General features: G+C 38.5%; 1 protein-coding gene across 1 annotated transcript in view; it reads right to left on the bottom strand.

Annotated features, from left to right (window-relative positions):
• MYO3A (myosin IIIA) overlaps positions 1 to 19,514 on the bottom strand; it is a 230,212-nt gene that overhangs the window by 172,207 nt on the left and 38,491 nt on the right. Inside the window, exons 6-7 of the mRNA XM_077772437.1 lie at positions 4,451 to 4,527; positions 925 to 1,070 (exon numbers count right to left, since the gene is read on the bottom strand). Of these exons, the coding sequence (XP_077628563.1) occupies positions 925 to 1,070; positions 4,451 to 4,527 (223 nt within the window). The remainder of the gene's footprint in view (positions 1 to 924; positions 1,071 to 4,450; positions 4,528 to 19,514) is intronic.

Raw genomic sequence — 19,514 nt, forward strand, 5'->3', positions numbered from 1 at the left:
AACACAACATATTGGCATTATTTCTTTAGGACTGGAGAACTGTCCCCCAGGGTGTTGCATACATGATTCTATATGCTGTAGGCACTAGGGTGACAAAATGTGTTTAATGGTGAGCGGTAACAAACCATATAACATACTACCCAACCACCCTGCCCTAGACCCCTTTCTTCACAAGCCCTGGTTGTGTGTTCCATTAGAATTATGGCACAAGGCACAGTCCTTAAAATAGTCCTCAAAAGATAACACATTTGTATTAAAAATAGGCAGTCTTCTCAAATCTAGATATTTTCAAACCTGTATCTAGGAACCAACCAGAACATGCATAAAATAGTATCTAATTAGTAATAGGAGATAAAGGGGAAAATTTGTCAATATACACACTGAAGGGGAGGGGTCTACATAGATAGGAAAGTGCTTTCATGGCTCCAAAGAGATTATCCTAAAGTTACTGATCTATATTAATATGTTCCAAATATTAACAAGTTTAAAGTCATTACTATTTTGTCAGTAAAATTTGTTTATAATGTTATTAATAATATCATTTTAAACTTCCAAAGAGAAGTCTTAGCAAGTAGTAAAAAATTACTGGACTGGTAGAGCAAAGCAAAGCAAATCACTGTTCCACTGACTGTGGCCCAGGGGCTTCCTGACAAATCTGGGAGTGGATAAAGAGTGGAAGCAACTGCCATGTTCTGAGATCAAATCCTTCGAAACAGAAGACACTCTGAGTGTCAAGAGAAAGATCTGACTTAGACCAGGGACATGAAATCATTGAATACAGTGTCTCAGAATAGGCAGAATGGTAGTCCAGGCCACTGTGCTCCAAACTTGCTGAAATATATTGAATATTTCCATGATGAGCACCCACTGGCTGGGGGAAGAAAGACAGGCTATAGATACTGGACCCCACGTTCATCCTCTGACCTTGGTATTTTGAAGAGTGCTCTCATAGGATGCAGGTCGGCTAGTGGAGGATCTCCATCCCCTAGCTCGATGGCTGTGATCCCCAGGGACCATGTGTCACACCTGGCATCATAAGTGGTATCCAACTGCTGTTCACATGCAATAACCTAGTAGAAAATGGAAAATTAAAAAAAGTGAAGTCTAGCAAGCATTGTGGCAAAAGCAAGCATAAAAACCCCAAATTTATATTAAAAATTCATGTGACAAACATTCACAGTATTAGTCATAATAGCCCCAAAGGGGAAACAACCCAAATGTCCATCAACTGGTGATGGATAAACAAAACATGGTATATGCACACAATGGAATATTATTTGGCCGTCAAAAGGGATGGACTATTGATATATGCTACAATATGGGTGAAAACTCAAAGAAAGAAGCCAGACACAAAGGCCACGTAGTGTATGACTATTTACATGAAATATTCACAACAGGCAAATTCATAGATAAAAAGCAGATTAGTGGCTGCCTAGTGTAGGGAGCTTGGGGAGAGATGGGGAGGGATGATAACTGAGTAAAGGGTTTTTCTAGAGGGAAAGAAAATGCTCTAAAATTAGATTCTGATGATGGTTGCAAAACTCTGTAAATATACACCTAAAAGTCATTAAATTGTACATGTCAAATGAGCTAATTATATGGTATGTGTATGTGAATTATATCTCAATATTAAGTTGTTAAAAATAAAAACACATTCATATGAATTTTCTGTTCTGTTGTGTATCTTCATCTTCCTTAATATAAAAATGTATCTTGCCACACCATATTATCTTCATTATTTTAAGGCTACATGTGGTCCAGGAATATCTCACCAAAGGCTTCGGTGAATTTATGCCCCAATTTGCCTAAGACATTCATGGTTTTATGCTTGCTTTCCTGGAGTCATTATAAATACCATCCCCTTTCTCTCTGCAAAGTATCATGGTCTGTAAAAATTATATGGTCACTATTTCCCTTTTGCCCTCCATCCTGACAAACATGGATTCCAGTTTGGAAAGGATGGCTTTATGTAACCAACAAATACCACCTTTGATCTAGAATTTAATTTAAAAATGTCAAATCAAGGAGTGCCTGGGTGGCTCAGCCAGTTAAGCATCCAACTTCGGCTTAGGTCATGATCTCATGGTTTGTGGGTTCAAACCCCGCATTAGGCTCTGTGCTGACAGTTCAGGGACTGGAGCTGCTTTGGATTCTCCTTCTCTTTCTGCGCCCCACCCCTGCTCATGCTTTGTCTCTATCTCAAAAATAAACATTAAAAAAAATTTTTTTTAATGTCAACTCAAGAGTTTCACTTTTCAACTGATAATTGACTTGAACTGATTTGCCTCTGAGGCCCTAAAAACACTGAAAAAATTTTATGCCATTAATTATGGATAATATATTAAATTTATTTACCTTACTATTTTCTAATTCTAAGAGATTTGCCATTAATAACATAGAGTTGTTATATATGTGATGCCTTCATAAGCTAGATAGCTGATTATTCAAAACATATTCTTCAACAGTTCTAATAAACAAATGGAAATTTACTGAAATATTAACACTTATTCACAAGCTGGAAAATGCTTATTACAGAAAGATAAATATAATATGCACAAAACCTGGAACATATGTATTTCTATGACAGCTTGAAAAGATGGCAGTGAATCTTTCCCTTTTATGTAATGCCTTTCATTTGTTAAGGAGAAAAGCACTTTCAAACCCTGTTTACTAATAATAAATAATGACTTAGCAGTAAAGTGATAGTCTAGTAACTGCCTATTAAGGAGTATCGATTTTATTATTAACTTATTTAATACTTTGGAAATTAAATTTCAGATAGATCAAAAAATTTTCTTTTACTTCTAGATTACAGTTGTTCTAAGATCCACTAGTCAAAACTGCTTTCTTTATTGGGGTGCCTGGGCATTTGACTTTGGCTCAGGTCATGATCTTGCAGTTCATGGGTTTGGGCCCTGCATCAGGCTCTATGCCCTCAGCTCAGAGCCTGGAGCCTGCTTTAGATTCTGTGTCTCCCTCTCTCTCTGTCCCTCCCCCACTCATGCTTTCTCTCAAAAATAAACATTAAACAAAATTTTTAATTGCTTTTTCACTAAAAGCAAACTTAAATATATAATAATGGCTTTGTTACTATAACATATGAGAAATATAAAGCTATACTATTATTTAATATTAATAAGTAATAGTACAATTACTACATATTACAGCATTTATATTACTAATATATAAATAAGATAGACTGTTAACATTATTCTTACATTTTATTAATTTATTTTTAAAAATTTTTCATGAGCTTTTAAAACACTAGTAATATACCAGAACAAACTGAAGAAACTCTCTCTTGAGAATCCCTTAATTCAATTTTGGTTTTGTTTATATGATTACACTTTCTATTTTTATTCCAAGATGTACACCCACTTTAAAAGTTTTTTAATCCACTGGAGTCTTTAAAAGGTTCTTAAGATAATGTATCCTTTCTCCATGTTTTACATTTACATTTTACTTTTTTGCAAGTAATAATTGAATTAGTATTAAAGTGGAAACAGCACACAAAAAATTAATCTTCACACTTAGTTCTAAGATTTTGCAATAATAGGGGCGCCTGGGTGGCTTAGTCGGTTAAGCGTCTGACTTTCACTTAGGTCATGATCTTGCGGTTTGTGGGTTCAAGCCCCGCGTCGGGCTCTGTGCTGACTGCCAGCTCAGAGCCTGGAGCCTGTTTCAGTCTGTGACTCCCTCTCTCTCTGACCCTCCCCTGCTCACGCTGTCTCTCTCTCTCCTAGAAATAAATAAAAAACATTTAAAAAAAAAAAAAGATTTTGCAATAATAATGTAGTATTTGAACCACTTCTTCTCCCTTCACTCCCTAGAAAATGATAGATAAGTAGCAGAACTTTTCCCAGAGGCTAAGTTTTCAAACATAAGTGTTCTTTACTGATAAACATAATTAAAAAGATTAAAGGCATTAACAATGGCTGTGGAGAAAAGACGGGACTCTAGAAAACTTCCTCCCTCAGCAATTCTGGCAGTTTACCCACCACTTCCCAAGAGTCGACCCAAGCTGGGCTTGGCCCCCAGGCAGCCTCACTCAATGTAGGAACCTGTTATGTAGGTTAATAAGTGAAAATCTGATATTAAACAAAGGCTAGGGATTTTCATAATATTTCTGTTATAATAAAAACAAAATATATCAATAATATAGATACATGCTAAGCAACTAAAAGTAAATTTCATAGAAGATTAAGGATGCAAGCAGTTTCTCTTTACTTTATCGATTCATTACTTCAATTCTTCATTTACTCATGTATTTATTCACAGCTCCTGTATTGAGCACCTCCCATGTTCCTTCTCATACAAAAATCTCTCATAAAAATGACACAGCTGGCATTTCCTTCCAGTACATTCCTAAACACGGGGAGACAGAGTATGCATGTAAAGGAAAATTGGGAAGGATCCAATATTACATTTGTCTCTCTCAAAACTGTCTGACCTCGGGAGCCATCCAAAATGGTGTTCCTACGGATGTATTCCTACGGTGCCACGTGCTGGTGAGTTGTGCAGACACACCTGGAAGGAAGAGACAAGGCTTCAGTTCCTGCATTAATTACTCATGCAAAGAGACTCCAATTGTAAGAAATTTACTTACAAACTAATAAAAAACTTCTGTCCCCTTAAAGAACAGACTTGTCTTTGCCACAGGGCTTGCATCTCATATTAAAGTATCCTATGTCAGGATTTCGTCATAGCCAAAGTCTAGCCAAGGTCCTCTTATTTTCTATTTCTCATATCCAAACCTCCCCATCCGTAAAGCCCCATTTTCAAGTCTTATTCCCGCATGCTGATATTTAATCTGCTCCTGGTCATACTAACCTCTATTTTTTGACCTTCTACATTTCTAACTATCTGTCTATGTTACTTATTTTGGCATGTGATTTTTATCTGAATAGTATGCTTCCTCTCCTCCCTCCTCCTCCCTCTCTGCCCATTACCAAATTGTGGTGTATTTGAAAATTTTTCTATGGTTATATACACATAGTAGGTTACCTGTGAATATGAATCAAATTCTTTTCCATCACATGATCAACTTTGGACAAATCACACCTGTCTAGTTTCAAATTAATGGCATCTAGCTAACCTAACACCATGAATAGAATCAGTTCTTTTCCTTTAGAGATTAGAGATGGAAGGACTACAGTGAAGAGGCAAAACCAAATATTTCAGTCATGTCATCCCACTAATTATACCTGGTTAGATATAATCATAATTAACCCTTAAGAAAATTAGGAATAAAGTCTGTCCTTGCGTTTCACACTCCTGCTCCTCATGCAGGCTGTCCAGTGCTCTTCCCTTGACCTGCTCTGAACTTGATGGGTTACACCCACACCATGGGCCTCCACTCCCTGATTTCCCTGCTTTGAAAAGTACCTCCTAGGTTTCACATTTGTTTTAGGCTCTGACTATTTATAAGCCAAACAGGAGAAAGGCACTAATTAAGATTTAAATTTGGATAAATTTGATTCTTCCAAGATGGCATTTGACATTTATCATGAAATTCAAAGGCCATATACAGACAAATGAGTACTTCAGTGAAATATAATCAAAAATTGGTGGAATATACTTGGGCAGAGGGTAGGCAGTTTGTTTTAGTTCCACATGATTGCATCTCACAATGACCTAACCTACTCAACCAATGTATAAGTTCTGACCTAAATAGAATCTTCATCTATGCCCTTCAAGTTTTGTCTTTGAAAAAGTTAATAAGACAGAAAAAAATATCCTCACTAAATAATTTTTTTGAAATTCAAAGGAGATTATCTAATCTGTGCTTGAATATTCTCCCTTAAATATTTTCTAACTGACTATCTGAAGAAAGAGAATCATCGTTTAATAGCACATTTCTCCAAAATACTCCTACTTCTACCCTCTACTCCAGGCATTTTAACCTTCAGAAAAATTAAATTTAAATATAAACATTTTAGATTGTCTTTTTCTATGAATTAAAGGCAGAAGTGATTAAGGTTGGGTTTTACGATAGTATCAGAGTATCATAATTTATTCATATAAGTGGGAAAAGCAAATGATTTTTATATCAATTCAGGGGCACCTGGGTAGCTCAGTTGGTTACGCATTTGACCGTTCATTTTGGCTGATAATCATGAGATCGAGCCCCATATCAGGCTCTGCACTCAAAGTGGAGCCTGATTAAGATTCTTTTGTTCTCTCTCTCTCTCTCTCGCCCCTACTTGCTCACACACTCTCTCAAAAACAAAAATCAATTTAAGATTGAGTCTAAATTTACTAGGATTTATTCTAAGGGTATTTATTTATTTAAATTTACATTATACTTGATCCTTGGTGAACATTTTTGTCTCAGTTTCACAAAGATAGTTTAAAAATTCAAATGTCATTTAACTGAAATGCAAAGGGAAAGGAAAAAAACCCACAACCAAGTAAAAACATCAAAAGTTTTGCTCAGGGCTGGTTAAGTGACATTTTAGACTAATCATGTGATCTTTTTTCCCTTTTCTGAATATAAAGAAAAGATTATGTTACTAGAGTTGACATTTATTAGCAAGTAGTCATGTTCTGCGGTCTGAATGTGTAAGCCTGGATGGTTACAAAGAACCTTCCCGCCACACTCCCCAGGAAATACACACGGAAGGATTCTAGAAAAAAGTTTTTTAGGGTGTGATATGTGACCTGAGGCAGTCCACTCAGACTCTTTTTTCTTGGAAATGTGAATCTTTTTTTTTTTTTTTTTAATGTGAATCTTGAATGGAATGGACACTCAGGAAGGAGGTAACCAGAGTAGAGTCAACCAACGGCAAGGCTCTAAAGACAGGTCCAGGTGATGCTCTGTTCTTAGAAGGCCAGATGGCCCAGCTTCTTTCTCCCTTAACTTTGTAAGCCCACCAGTATTGTCAGTATCCTTGCCTGAGTTGGTCAGAGTTAGTTTCTGTTGCTCACAACCAAGGAATTCTAACTGATACAAGACCCAAATGATTTTACATATAACGGAGCAAATTAATAAGGGTAATAGTCAATAATGAGTCTACAAAGCCTAAGAGTCATTAGGTTTCATATTAATATGAGATTATATTACATGGATATATTAATATGAGAATAAACATTTTCTAGGATGAACATTTGGTCTCCAAACTCTTTAATCACACATCCCAAAGAATAATAAAGTTTTGAACAACCACACTAGATATAGATATAGCTAAAGGTGGACTATTCTTTATATATTTATTACCAAGTTTATTTTAATCTTTATTTTTTTTTGAGAGAGAGAGATAGAGACAGAGACAGAGCGCAAGTGTGGGATGAACAGAGAGAGAGTGGGAAACACAGAATCCAAAGCCAGGTTCTGAGCTGTCAGCACAGAGCCAGACACCGGGCTCGAACTTATGAGCTGTAAGATCCTGAGCTGAAGTCGGACACTTAACCAACTGAGCCACCCAGATGCTCCATTACTATGTTAATATATGCACTGTGAAACCCGTAAATGAGGATAATTTTAAAAGATGAGATTAAATAATAACTGTACTATGAATATTTCAAACTTAGATATGATTTTTTTTCCAGCACTCCAATGATGTCTTCCAAACACCCTGGTATTGACATCACCTTCAAGGACCACTGGTTACAGTACAGAGTGCAGGGGTAATGAATTACAGTGCTCTTACCTATCTATCATTTAGTGGCTTTTAGGATCCTGCAGAAATAATGTTTTACACCTGGTTCCTGTATGGAATTAAGGAAATGTAAAACTGTAAACTGCGTGGAAAGAAAAAAAAATTAGTCCAGAACATGAAGAAGGAAAAAGAAAAGCTCTCAAATAAGTGAAAAAGGGACAGTGTAACTAGGTAGAATAAGGAACCCTTGTATCTAATAACATCAGATGATTTTCACATTAAAAACAAGACATATACTCAACTATGAAGGAGTGCCACAAGAAGGTATTTACTGAATTTCATTTGTGTGTGAAATGTTTCTGCAAGTGCTAAACCTCAACTTCATTTTACCAACACAACCAAATAGCTTTGGAGCTAGCAGGCAACTTCATGGTAATAAAGTCTGTGTTCATTTTCAGGTTAGTAAACTTCAGCTGGAGCAAGTTTCCTGAGGACAAAGGGATTTTTCACCTGGTATGAACTTTCACAAGAAAAGTGGCTAGGAAGGTAGAAAAATGCAAAATTCTATTAAAAATGATTGCCATTAATTAATTTAAAAGGCAACAAGAATCCAAATTATGAGTTCAGGAGCCCTAGGAAGTAAAAGAAGATTAGGAAAATCATCTGGTCCAGAGAGGGAATAATGGAATAAGTCACCAAAGAAAACAGTTATGTAAGTGTCTCAAGAGAGAAGATGCTAAAAGGTGGAAAATTCCAGACAGAAAGTGGGGATAGTGAGAAGATACTGGAAGAAACAGGAGGCCAGAGAGAGAGAGATCAGGGCTGAAAAGAAAACAGACCAGAAGAGAGGACAATAATCCATTGAAAGTCAAAGCCATAGGAACATAAAGGTGGTATATATTAATGACTCTTCAGCCTTGATTATATTGAAATTCTCATGTTGCTTGAGGCCCTTCCAACAAGGTTTCCTGGGCTGCTTGATGGTTTGTACAACAACTCTGTTCCCTATTGTGTAAGTCCTGTTTCTAAGGAAAAATTGTGTCAAGAGGTCTCTTACGGTCTTAGGAAGTCAGAAGAAACATTATATATGTGGCTTCCAATGTGGTTTCAACAAACTGGACAACTTCAGGGAACTTGATTTGCTGTAACCATACAGCAAAACCCTTGACATCTAAAGAGAGCAAAGGGCGTGATATTTTGTTGTTGTTTGCTAAAAACACAATACTGCAGGAATGAGAATTGAAATTATGAAAATACAGATTTTTTCCAATAAGAAGAGTCCATACAGTTTATTATACATCTAATATCCTCATTCTGTTGATGAAGTTAAGATACTATGATGATTAATCTGGCCATGGTACCCACATATTTGGTCAAATATCATTCTGGATGTTTCTGGGAAGGTGTGTTTTGGATGAAATTACTTGTGAGTAAAGCAGATTATCCTCCACGTTGTGGATAAGCCTTATTCAAGAAGTGAAGGGCCTTAACAGAACAAAGATTGACCTTTACTGGGTAAGAAGGACTTCTGCCAGCAGACTACCTTGGACTTAAATTGTAACTTTTCCCTGGGTCTTCAGCTGCCAGCTTACCATTAGATTTTGGAGTCACCAAGCCACCACAGTCACATGAACCATTTCCTTAAAATAAGTCAATCTCCTCTTCACGCCCACCCTCCACTCCGACCCATCATATCCTGTTGATTTTGTTTCTCTGGAGAACTCTGATACAGATTTTGTCCTGAGAGTGGTTCTAGAGGAACATAATCTTAAAGATGATTTTTCTAACTTGGTTCAGGGGTTTCTGGAATTGGTTTTCTAATCTAGTTAGATTAGAGACATGGATGGCTCTGTATCCAGGAGTAAAGAGCATTGATAGCCATGGCATGATGAGGCAAACAGAGGTACACAAAATATCAGCATTGGATACTTGTAATCAAACACTTATAAGAAGCATGGTTCAGGGTGATATCCTTGAACATTTTGTCAAACTAAAGAATAGAATGAAATTGGCTGGTTTCTGTTAATGTCACTGGGTAGGATGAAGGGAAAAAAAGAATGAGCTCAGGGATTCAAATTCCTGGCTTCAAGTGCTACACAAATGACCTGAAAGCTTCTACGTCTGCCCTAAAAGAAACCCTTCTCTCTGGTAGCTGCAGAGCTGAGATTACTGAAAGTCGAACACAGAATCTCATAAAGGGATTGGGATAATGGTGGAAGGAACATAAACTTGGGTCAGGCTGAATTTGCTGATAGAGACCCACAACGCAGAGATTTTGCATTTAATATTGCAGCCTGGGAAAGAAAGGGCTTTACCCAGCCGAATTGATTGGTTGGCTCCGACATGGACCAAAATGTTGTCCTAGTAAATAAACTTACAATGCTGGAACTACACTGGTTTACTCTAGAGGAAGAGAGTCAAAGACTTAGGAAGACTGGAAGGTTACAGAGGACTTTTCATTTATGACCTACTCACCCAACATGGGAACATCCAGAGGACATGCCATTCAATACAACTGTGAGAAATACATTTTTGATGGTGGTCCCAGCACCCTTGAGGACTCCATTATCACTCTTCTCTGTAGGCTAGAACTTACAACCGGAACTGATGCCACTGAATTAGGAAAGCTAAATACAATGAGAGTAACTGGATCACAGAGTGGCAGGGGCCACATGGTAGTCCTCAACTGCCAAGGGTGAGGTGGGCACAGTTACCATAATGGGCAGCAGAGTCAAAGCAGTAATCAGAAGACTCTGCACTGCAGAGACCAATGGTGTTGCTTAGTTGATATCGGTGTTAGTAAAAGTGAAACAGATGGGAAGTCTACTAAATTCTTGCTTAATCTGAATAAGTAAAATACTCCCAAGTCAAGTGAACAAAAGTGTAACGTGAATCATCAAAAACAGACAGTCATGGCTTCTCAATCAATCCCAAGACTTGAGCGGGTTTATAGACATAGAACCCCTTGAATGAAGGGGAGGTCACCCTTGGAGAAAGTACCCCGGTATGCGACCAAATGTTTATACTATTAAAAGTCTCTGAGCCTTCCCCAAAATGACCAATGGCTTTTTACTAGGGTGACTGTGCACTGGGGAAAAGGAGATAATCAGACTTTTCTGGGATTGCTAGATGCCAACTCTGAATTGGCACTTATTCCAGGAGACCCCAAACGTCACCATGCTCCACCAGTCAGAATTGGGATTTAACAAACACCAAGTGAGCAGTGAATGAGGTTCAGCTGAGATCCATCTCACAGTGGGCCAAAGCTTTTGTTTTTTCATTGTTAACTTAGGATACTGGGATAAATCGATGATTCTTTATGGCTTTGGGGTGACAAATTATTTAGTTTTGTGAAAGCTTTATACTTTCTCATCAGGAAATTCATATTCACATTATGTGTTACATGTAGGGATATTAAAAATCGCCTGACATTTTTGCACTTAATATACCAAATGACATTCAAGGTTATCTCCAGCTTTAGCTTTCAGAGAGTCTGTAAGATGACACAAGGTAAGTGATTCTGTGCAATCACTACTCCTATCCATAGTAATGTGATTTCCCTTGGAAATCTGTCCTCTCTCCAGTCTACCTGGCACTAGATTGTTCCCTTTAATACTCAGCTCATATCTTATAATGGAGATTATGTAGTGCTTCCCCTAAAGACATCAAGACCACACTGCTCACTGCACTCTCCTTGGCTTTGAACATAAAACCATAAAACCTAGAGCTCTGTCATTTGATTTTGTGTGACTTTGCATGTATGTATATGTATAATACTGGACCTCAGTTACAGAGAGTTGAGTACAGTTGACCCTTGAACATGGGGCCGAGGAGTGCCAATCGCCAACCTCCACAGTCGAAAATATGCATATAACTTTTGACTTTCCAAAAACCTAACTACTAATAGCCTGCTGTTGACTGGAAAACTTACCAATAACATAAACAGTCAATTACTACATATTTTGTGTATCATATATATTCTATACTGTATTCATACTACAGAGTAAGGTAAAGAAAATGTTATTAAGAAAATAATAAGGAAAATACATTCAGAGTACTATACTGTATTGAAAATAATCCATGTACAAGCACACCTGTGTTGTTCAAGGAACAACTGCATACAGAATATTCTTCATTTATGGTGCATTATCATTGCTGATTTCTTATTTTTTCATTCCCTTTTATCCCCAATCACCTCTCCTATTGCCCTGTCTTCCCCCCTCCTCTGAATTCCCTCCCCAATAAAAATCTTCCTTTTGCTTGGAACTTCTCAGGAACTGAATTTTCCGAGCTGCAAACTAAGATCATTTAATTTTAGTCCAAATAACACACTCTACAATAAGAAAAACTAAGGGAGTAAAAAGGTGATTCTTAAAAAAAATATAAGCAAAGTCCTCTTTGATTGACCTAAACTCATCATTCCTTGCAAAGGCAGAATTGGTACTATTTTCTTTTCTCTGTTACCAAATAAAAACTTTTAAAACATCTGAAATCCATTCTTTTTTTAAGTTTATTTTTATTTTTAGAGAGATATAGAGAGCAAGCAAGGGAGGGACAAAAGAGAGAGGAAGACAGAACCCCACGCAGAGCTCTAACTCATGAACCATGACATGATGACCTGAGTTGAAATCAAGAGTTGGACGCTTAACTGACTGATCCATCCAGGTACCTCTTTCTGAAATCCATTCTTGACTTCATGGTAGAATTTCCAGGTATATTTCGTGTAATTTAACTTCAACAAATAAAAACTAAAATTTTGACCATCTCTCAGAATACAGGGCAGTGAGCATCAATAAGAAACCATATTGTCTAGTATATTTAGAAAGTCTCTTTGTCTTTCTTTTTCCATAATGCTCTTAAAAGAAAATCTTTCTTTATTCACATTTACTTGCAAAATGGGAAGGTTCAGGCAGGCTTGCTTAAGACCATAGCAGCCCTTTCTCTGGTCATGGCTACCAGGATCAAAGGAAGGTATCTGACCCAGCTTGTCCAACCGAGCTCCTTCTCCCACTCCAAATTCCTTTTGACTCAGGGTGCTAAAGTCCAGGTCGGTTAGCTATTCCCATTGAACCCGCAGGTCATAGAGGCGGGGAAGGTTGAGGCTGCTGTTTTGAGTAAGTAGCCTTGATGGGCAACATGAAACTCCAGAGGCTGGTCTGTAGACAACCACAGAGAACAGAGAGGAGAGATTCAGTTTCTCCAGTAACATAGCAAGAGGCAGCAAGTGGTTGTACTTCTTGCCTTCCATTCTTCTGTTGGTTTCAGTCCCCTAAGTCCTGTTCCTCCTGTCTATGAGACTGCCTTTTGTATCTTACTCCTTTTTGGAGCTAGTTTGGTTTTCCTGTCCTTACAACTAAAAGATCCTTGTAGTCAAGAGTCTTTTACAATGAAATCTATAATGTTGAATAGTTTAACTCAACTTTGAGGGGCTTCGGTGGTTTAGTTGGCTGAACATCCGACCACAGCTCAGGTCATGCTCTCACTGTGAGTTCGAGTCCTACATCAGGTTCTTTCCTGTCAGTGTGAAGCCCACTTTGGATCCTCTGTCCCTCTCTCTCTGCCCCTCCCCCACTTGCCCTCTCTGCCTGCCTCTCTCTCTCTCTCAAAATTAAATAAACGTTAAAAAATTTTAATTCAGGGTGACTGGGTGGCTCAGTCAGTTAAGCATCTGACTCTGGGTTTTATGATCTCATGGTTTCATGAGTTCGAGGTCCGTGTCGGGCTCCGTCCTAATGGTGTGGAACCTGCTTGGGATTCTGTCTCCCTCTCTCTCTGCCCCTCCCCGTTTCGTGCTGTCTCTGTCTCTCTCAAAATAAGAAAACTTAAAAAAAAAAACCTTTAATTCAACTTAGGAGAATATTCAGTTTGGAATGCTTGAGCTTATAGGTTGAGCTGGAACCACAAAGCTCTAAAAACAACAGCCCATTTATTCATGGTTCTGCTACAGATAATGAAAGAATTACAAATGTCTTTTCTTTCAAATAAATGTCAACTCCCCAAAGTATAAAAATAAATTCTGTCTAGGGTGCATGGGTGGCTCAGTCAGTTAAGCACTGACTTCAGCTCAGGTCATGATCTCAGGTCATGATCTCACGGCTTGTTAGTTTGAGCCCCACATCAGGTTCTCTGCTCTCAGCACAGAGCCTACTTTGGATCCTCTGTCCCCCACTCTCTCTGCCTCTCTCTGCCTCAAAAATAAGTAAACATTAAACTTTGTTTTTAAGCAATAAATTCCATCTGAGTGAAATATTATTTTATAAAAATTTTATAAAATTTCTATTTTTTCTATTTCTATTTTATAAAAATTCTAAAGCTCTGACAACTTTCAAAAATGGTTCTTCTCCCTAGTTTCCTCCCCATATATTCCCCTCATATATATTGAGACTAGCCTTCAAATTTTCAAGATTCATAACATCCAACTACCAATATACACATATATATATACATATACATGTATATCTTTAGGCATTACATATGTGTGTGTGTGTGTATAAACATCTTTAGAATTCCATGCTAAAACCCCAGCTCCACTCCATAGTCTAAAAATGTTTTTTGTTCGGGCACCTGGATGGCTCAGTCAGTTAAGCGTCTGACTTCAGCTCAGGTCACTATCTCACAGTTTGTGGGTTCTAGCACCACGTCGGGCACTGTGCTGATAATGCAGAACCTGGAGCCTGCTTCAGATTCTATGTCTCCCTTTCCCCCCAATCTCTCTCTCTCTTTGCCCCTTCCCTGCTCATGCTCTCTATCTCAAAAAGTAACTAAAACTTAAAAAAAAATTAATGTTATTTGATATTATTTCAACCTTACAGAAAAGTTGGTAAGAGAAGTTCAAAAAACTTTTCTCCTGAACCATTTAAAGAGTAAATAGGCCATATGATGCCCCTCACCCCCAAATAGTTTAGTGATTGCTACAAACAAGGACGTTCCCCCACATACGCACACTATACAACTAATATGATCAGGAAATTAACACTGATACATNCAAAAAAAAATTGTTATTTGATATTATTTCAACCTTACAGAAAAGTTGGTAAGAGAAGTTCAAAAAACTTTTCTCCTGAACCATTTAAAGAGTAAATAGGCCATATGATGCCCCTCACCCCCAAATAGTTTAGTGATTGCTACAAACAAGGACGTTCCCCCACATACGCACACTATACAACTAATATGATCAGGAAATTAACACTGATACATTTCTACCATCTAATCTATAGACCCTACTGAAGATTCATCAATTGTCCCTAATATGCTGTCCTTACAACAAAGGAATCCAGCCCAGGACCGTGTGTTGCATTTAAGTTGTCATGTCCCTTGGGTCTCCTTCAATCTGGAGTTCTTTCATCTTTGCTTGAATTTTATGACCTTGACCCTTTTTAACATGTCAGGCCAGTTATTTTGTAGAATGTTCCTGAATTTGGATTTTCCTCACACTTATACAACCGATTTCTGTATGTTGATTTTGTACCCCGCAACTTTGCTTAATTCATGGATCAGTTCTAGCAGGCTTCTGCTGGAGTCTGTCAGGTTTTCTATGTAGAGTATCATGTCATCTGCAAAAAGTGAAAGTTTGACTTCTTCTTTGCCAATTCTGATGCCTTTTATTTCCTTTGTTGTCTGATTGCTGATGCCTAGGACTTCCAGCACTATGTTAAACCACAGTATAAATATCCTATTTCTAATCAAAACTTAACACACTAGTTTAGGATCCATTGACATTTTGGTATGAATTAATTATTACTATGATGACTGCCAAATGATAATTTTAAAAATTTCATTATCCCTTCTATATTTATTAGTTGGCATTCTTCTGTGGGAAAAGCTTTTGCTTCTTTCCATTCATTTATTTATATATCTAAGTACGCAAGTATGGATTAATGGATTTCTATTTTATTCAATGAGTTACCATCGTTACCATCATTATTATCATTATTTTGATGCTAAAATTTTCCCAGATTTGCTCAGTGAGAGTTCCTTCAATTTGGCTTCTGTGTCCTCCTGACACGTTACCATTATTCTTTTAACATTTCCTTCCTTTTGGGCACATTAAGCTCCATGTTCATCTTGTATAGCCATTAAAATTAGTCTTTCTCTAAGAATCTTGGCTTCCTATTAGTTGAGAATTGCATTTAGAAACCAAGAGCTAAGTGCCTGAAGGGCTTGTTTTTGGTACATCAATGTTTGCAAGCCCTTTTCATGGAAATAGCTAAGTGACATGTATACACATATACATACACACACACGTCTCACATGCACGTTCCATTATATTTATTTTTATATTTGTCTCTATATATTGAAAACCATGCATTCACACTGATAACTCCAATTCCAATCTAACACTACTAGGTTCAGTTTTCGGCCCTCCCATATGTGTAATTCTTCTCTCTAACAGTAAGAAACCTGGCTCCCCTTCAACACATTGTATTTCCTGATGGTATTAATCCCCCTTGATGGAACAATCTCTTGTCTGCACCTTGACCCCTACACAGATGTCTCTGTAACCTAGCTTAGGCTCTGATAACCTAAAGTAGGGTCATCTTCATCTCCCTAGACAGACATTCTCCTTGTCCCTCCCAGGGACTCGACACTCCATGCTCAGCCACACTGCCACCTCCCTCCCAGCAGGGATGCCTTTCTCACCACCCTCAGGCTCGAACCTCATGCTGAGCTGTACCCCGCTTGCTTGTGTCTGCTCAGTCCCACCTAACGGAATTATTTGGGAAGAAAGGAAGGAATAAGAGGAAATTCACAGTTTTTAAGTTCAGGTATAACTGACTCACTTGATGCTAAAAGTGGGTTATTAATAAATAAATCACAACTTCGCTTTGACCTACATTACTCATTGGGGATTTGGTCTAAAATTGGGCATGTGGGTAATAAGAAATTGAAAGCCATAAAATATTCTGTCATAAGAACAATGTCTAAATAAATCACAAGAAGTACATTCTGTACTTTTGTATTGAAATGTTAACTATCCTATTAGAAATGGAGCTCCCCAGAGAGAAATCCATAGAACTGAGAACTGCCCTTTACATTTAGTCTCTCTTGCATTTTCTAGTCTACATAAGACTGCTTTTTCAGACATTAGTTGATTTGCCTAAAGGAGTTTACCTCCTGGGAGATCATATTATTTATTGATTGATTATATAACAGGGACTGCTAATGTATTTCATTAATAATGTCTACAAGCTCCCTTGTCTTTTTACTTTCTGAGATGTCTGGGGAATTTTTGTAAAAACATATCCATTTAACAAAAAACAAAAGGTTTTCTTAAAGACTGTATTCATAACTAGCATCAGCAAACTGAATCCTACTTCTAGCATAATTAAGTAGCTTGATATTTAAAGTAATACCAAACTTACAAAGGGCTACTTTTTTTGGAAACAGAAAGAAGCTATTTTAGGAACTCATATTTCCAGCAGTTAGCAACTATTTTTTAAAGTATTCATTTACTATTTGTCAAGTACCTACTACATATACAACACTGAGCTAGGGGCTAAGTGAGAATACTATTTCATGATAATGGTAATAGCTCAATTTTTTAAAATTATAAAGTGTCTATAATTATAACAAGTAGGTTGTTTGTATCATGCTGTTTATTCCTCACAGCAAGCAACCATATCAGGTAGAGACTGTTCTTTTTCATCCTTGTAGATGAGCATTTTGATGTCCTTGGAGATTGTAACTGACTTTCTCAAAATCACACAATTGTGTGGAAAATCCTGCTTCTCGTCATTCATTCAAGAGTATTTACTGAGCATGTTCAAAGGGCCAGTACCATGCTTGGCTCTAGGGACAAAGTGCTTATGTAAGCTATGAAGCTTACAGCTTAGTAGGAAAGGTAGTCAAGTTAAATATATGATTACAATCAAGTGTGACAACTGGTTGGCTAAATAAAGTATGGGGTGGTGGGGAGGTACTCAGCCAGGCAAACACAAGTTAGCTAGATGCAGGGGTGAAGAGAGGTTTCTATGCAGGGAAAGCATCATGTATGTCACTGGTCACAAAATTTAATCACACTATCCTAAGACACAGTTCCTTTCACCTCTACCATGGTCTCTCCCTATGCCCCTACCTACTGGCTGGGAGGGCAGTAAAGCTTAGTCAGATCTAATAAATCCATAAAGCCCTTTTAGATAGAGTTCAGTTTCTCTTGGATAAAAGTGCCTATTTCATTTCTCAGATGGCACCATGTGTACAGGATGAGGGACGGCTTACAAGACCTTGTGGCAGGGAGAAAAGGGAGGGTCTCTGGGTACCGTGGGTCTCTAGCCTCTGGGCCCATTTGCCTGTGTGTGTGCCCGGCTGCTAGGTACTCTACTGGCCTCCCATGCCGGCACTGGCATCGGGTGAGCTCGTGGTCCACTCTCCTCACACAGGCGGGGCTTCCTGCTCCTCTGAGCAGACTAGGGCTCGGGTTGGTTTTGGCTGGAGCTGAGAACCCTCGGAGGTCTGGCTGTGACTCCTAATCAGACCTGGCTCAGATGATCTGCTCTGTGCCTCACTGCCCAGCCTGAGCAACCCCTCTAGGAATTCCCCAGACAGACTCTCAGTGACTTTGGGGTTTCTGGAAACTAAGGGAAGAGTTGGGAAAGCTCAATTTGACCACTTCCTCTACTTAATCACTTCACATCTCCCTGTGTAAATGACAAGGCCACGGCTCAGCCCGGTCTGCAGCAGTGGCCTCTCTGTAGTGTGGATGACAACCACGTGTTGGTTGTGGCCATCTCTGTAGCGTAGTGGAGAGTGTGCGGGTGAGAACTTCTTTCTGCCCTCATTGTCATCTTCACTTTTTTAAAGCTCATCTCACTCTCCTGGGTCTCTTTCTCTGCTTCATCTTTCCACCATCACCCTAGAATTGGAAAGGGTTTCCCTTTTCTTTCTTTTCTCTCTTGTGTAAAACCATTTGGTATACCCTTGGAAATTTCCTCTATATGCTAAAGAGAAGATAAAACAATTTAGACAGACAGTTCTCAAGAGATAGCCTGGGTCTTGCTATAAATTCCTCTTTCTGAATGCTAAAAACTGAGTATTACTCCAGTCATTTTCTTGCATTCCTTCTGGAACAAATCTTAATCATCCCCCCAGATAGAGAGATGACTCAGGCAGCCTGGGGTGAAGATCATGTTCTTGGACAGGCAAAAGAGAAAAACATGTTAAGATATTTCAAAGTACTCAATCACATGTATAAGAGCCCCCCGACTGAGCCTGAGGGTAGCACATTTAAGAAATTGAAAGAAGCTGGGGCACCTGGGTGGTTTAGTCAGTTAAGCGTCCGACTTTCGCTTAGGTCATGATCTCGCGGTTTGTGGGTTCGAGCCCCGCATCGGGCTCTGTGCTGACTGCCAGCCCAGAGCCTGGAGCCTGTTTCAGAGTCTGTGACTCCCTCTCTCTCTGACCCTCCCCTGCTCATGCTGTCTTTCTCTCTTTCTCTCCTAGAAATAAATAAAACGTTAAAAAAAAAAAAAGAAAGAAAGAAAGAAAGAAAGAAAGAAACTGAAAGAAGCTGACCTGGATCATAGGTAACAGCAAGAGAAGGTACCTTAGGGAGTACTTACTCTGGGCCAGCACAGAGGATCATAAGGTGAAGGCTCACCCAAGGGCTAGTGCAAGCCAGTGAACAGAATACTGAGCAAAACAGGGCCAGGATCAGCTATGCTTTCTGAAAGGGTCCCTCTGGCTGCAGTGTAGTGAAGGGACTGGAAGGGAGGGGAAGGAGGGAGGAAGAAGGAAGGAAGAAAGGAAGAAAGGAGGGAAGACTGGATGCAAGGAGTTCAGAAAAGTATAACCGCAGGAGGCCAGGACGGAGATGATGGCTAGGACAAGCGAGAAACAAGAAAGATGGAGTCTGAGGATATACATAATAGAGACGGAGCTTTGTGACTAGTTGTAGATGTGAGAGGTGAAGACAAAGGA

The sequence above is a fragment of the Crocuta crocuta genome, unplaced genomic scaffold, assembly GCF_008692635.1.
Source record: "Crocuta crocuta isolate KB4526 unplaced genomic scaffold, BGI_CrCroc_1.0 scaffold96, whole genome shotgun sequence".
NCBI classification, from domain to species: Eukaryota; Metazoa; Chordata; class Mammalia; order Carnivora; family Hyaenidae; genus Crocuta; species Crocuta crocuta.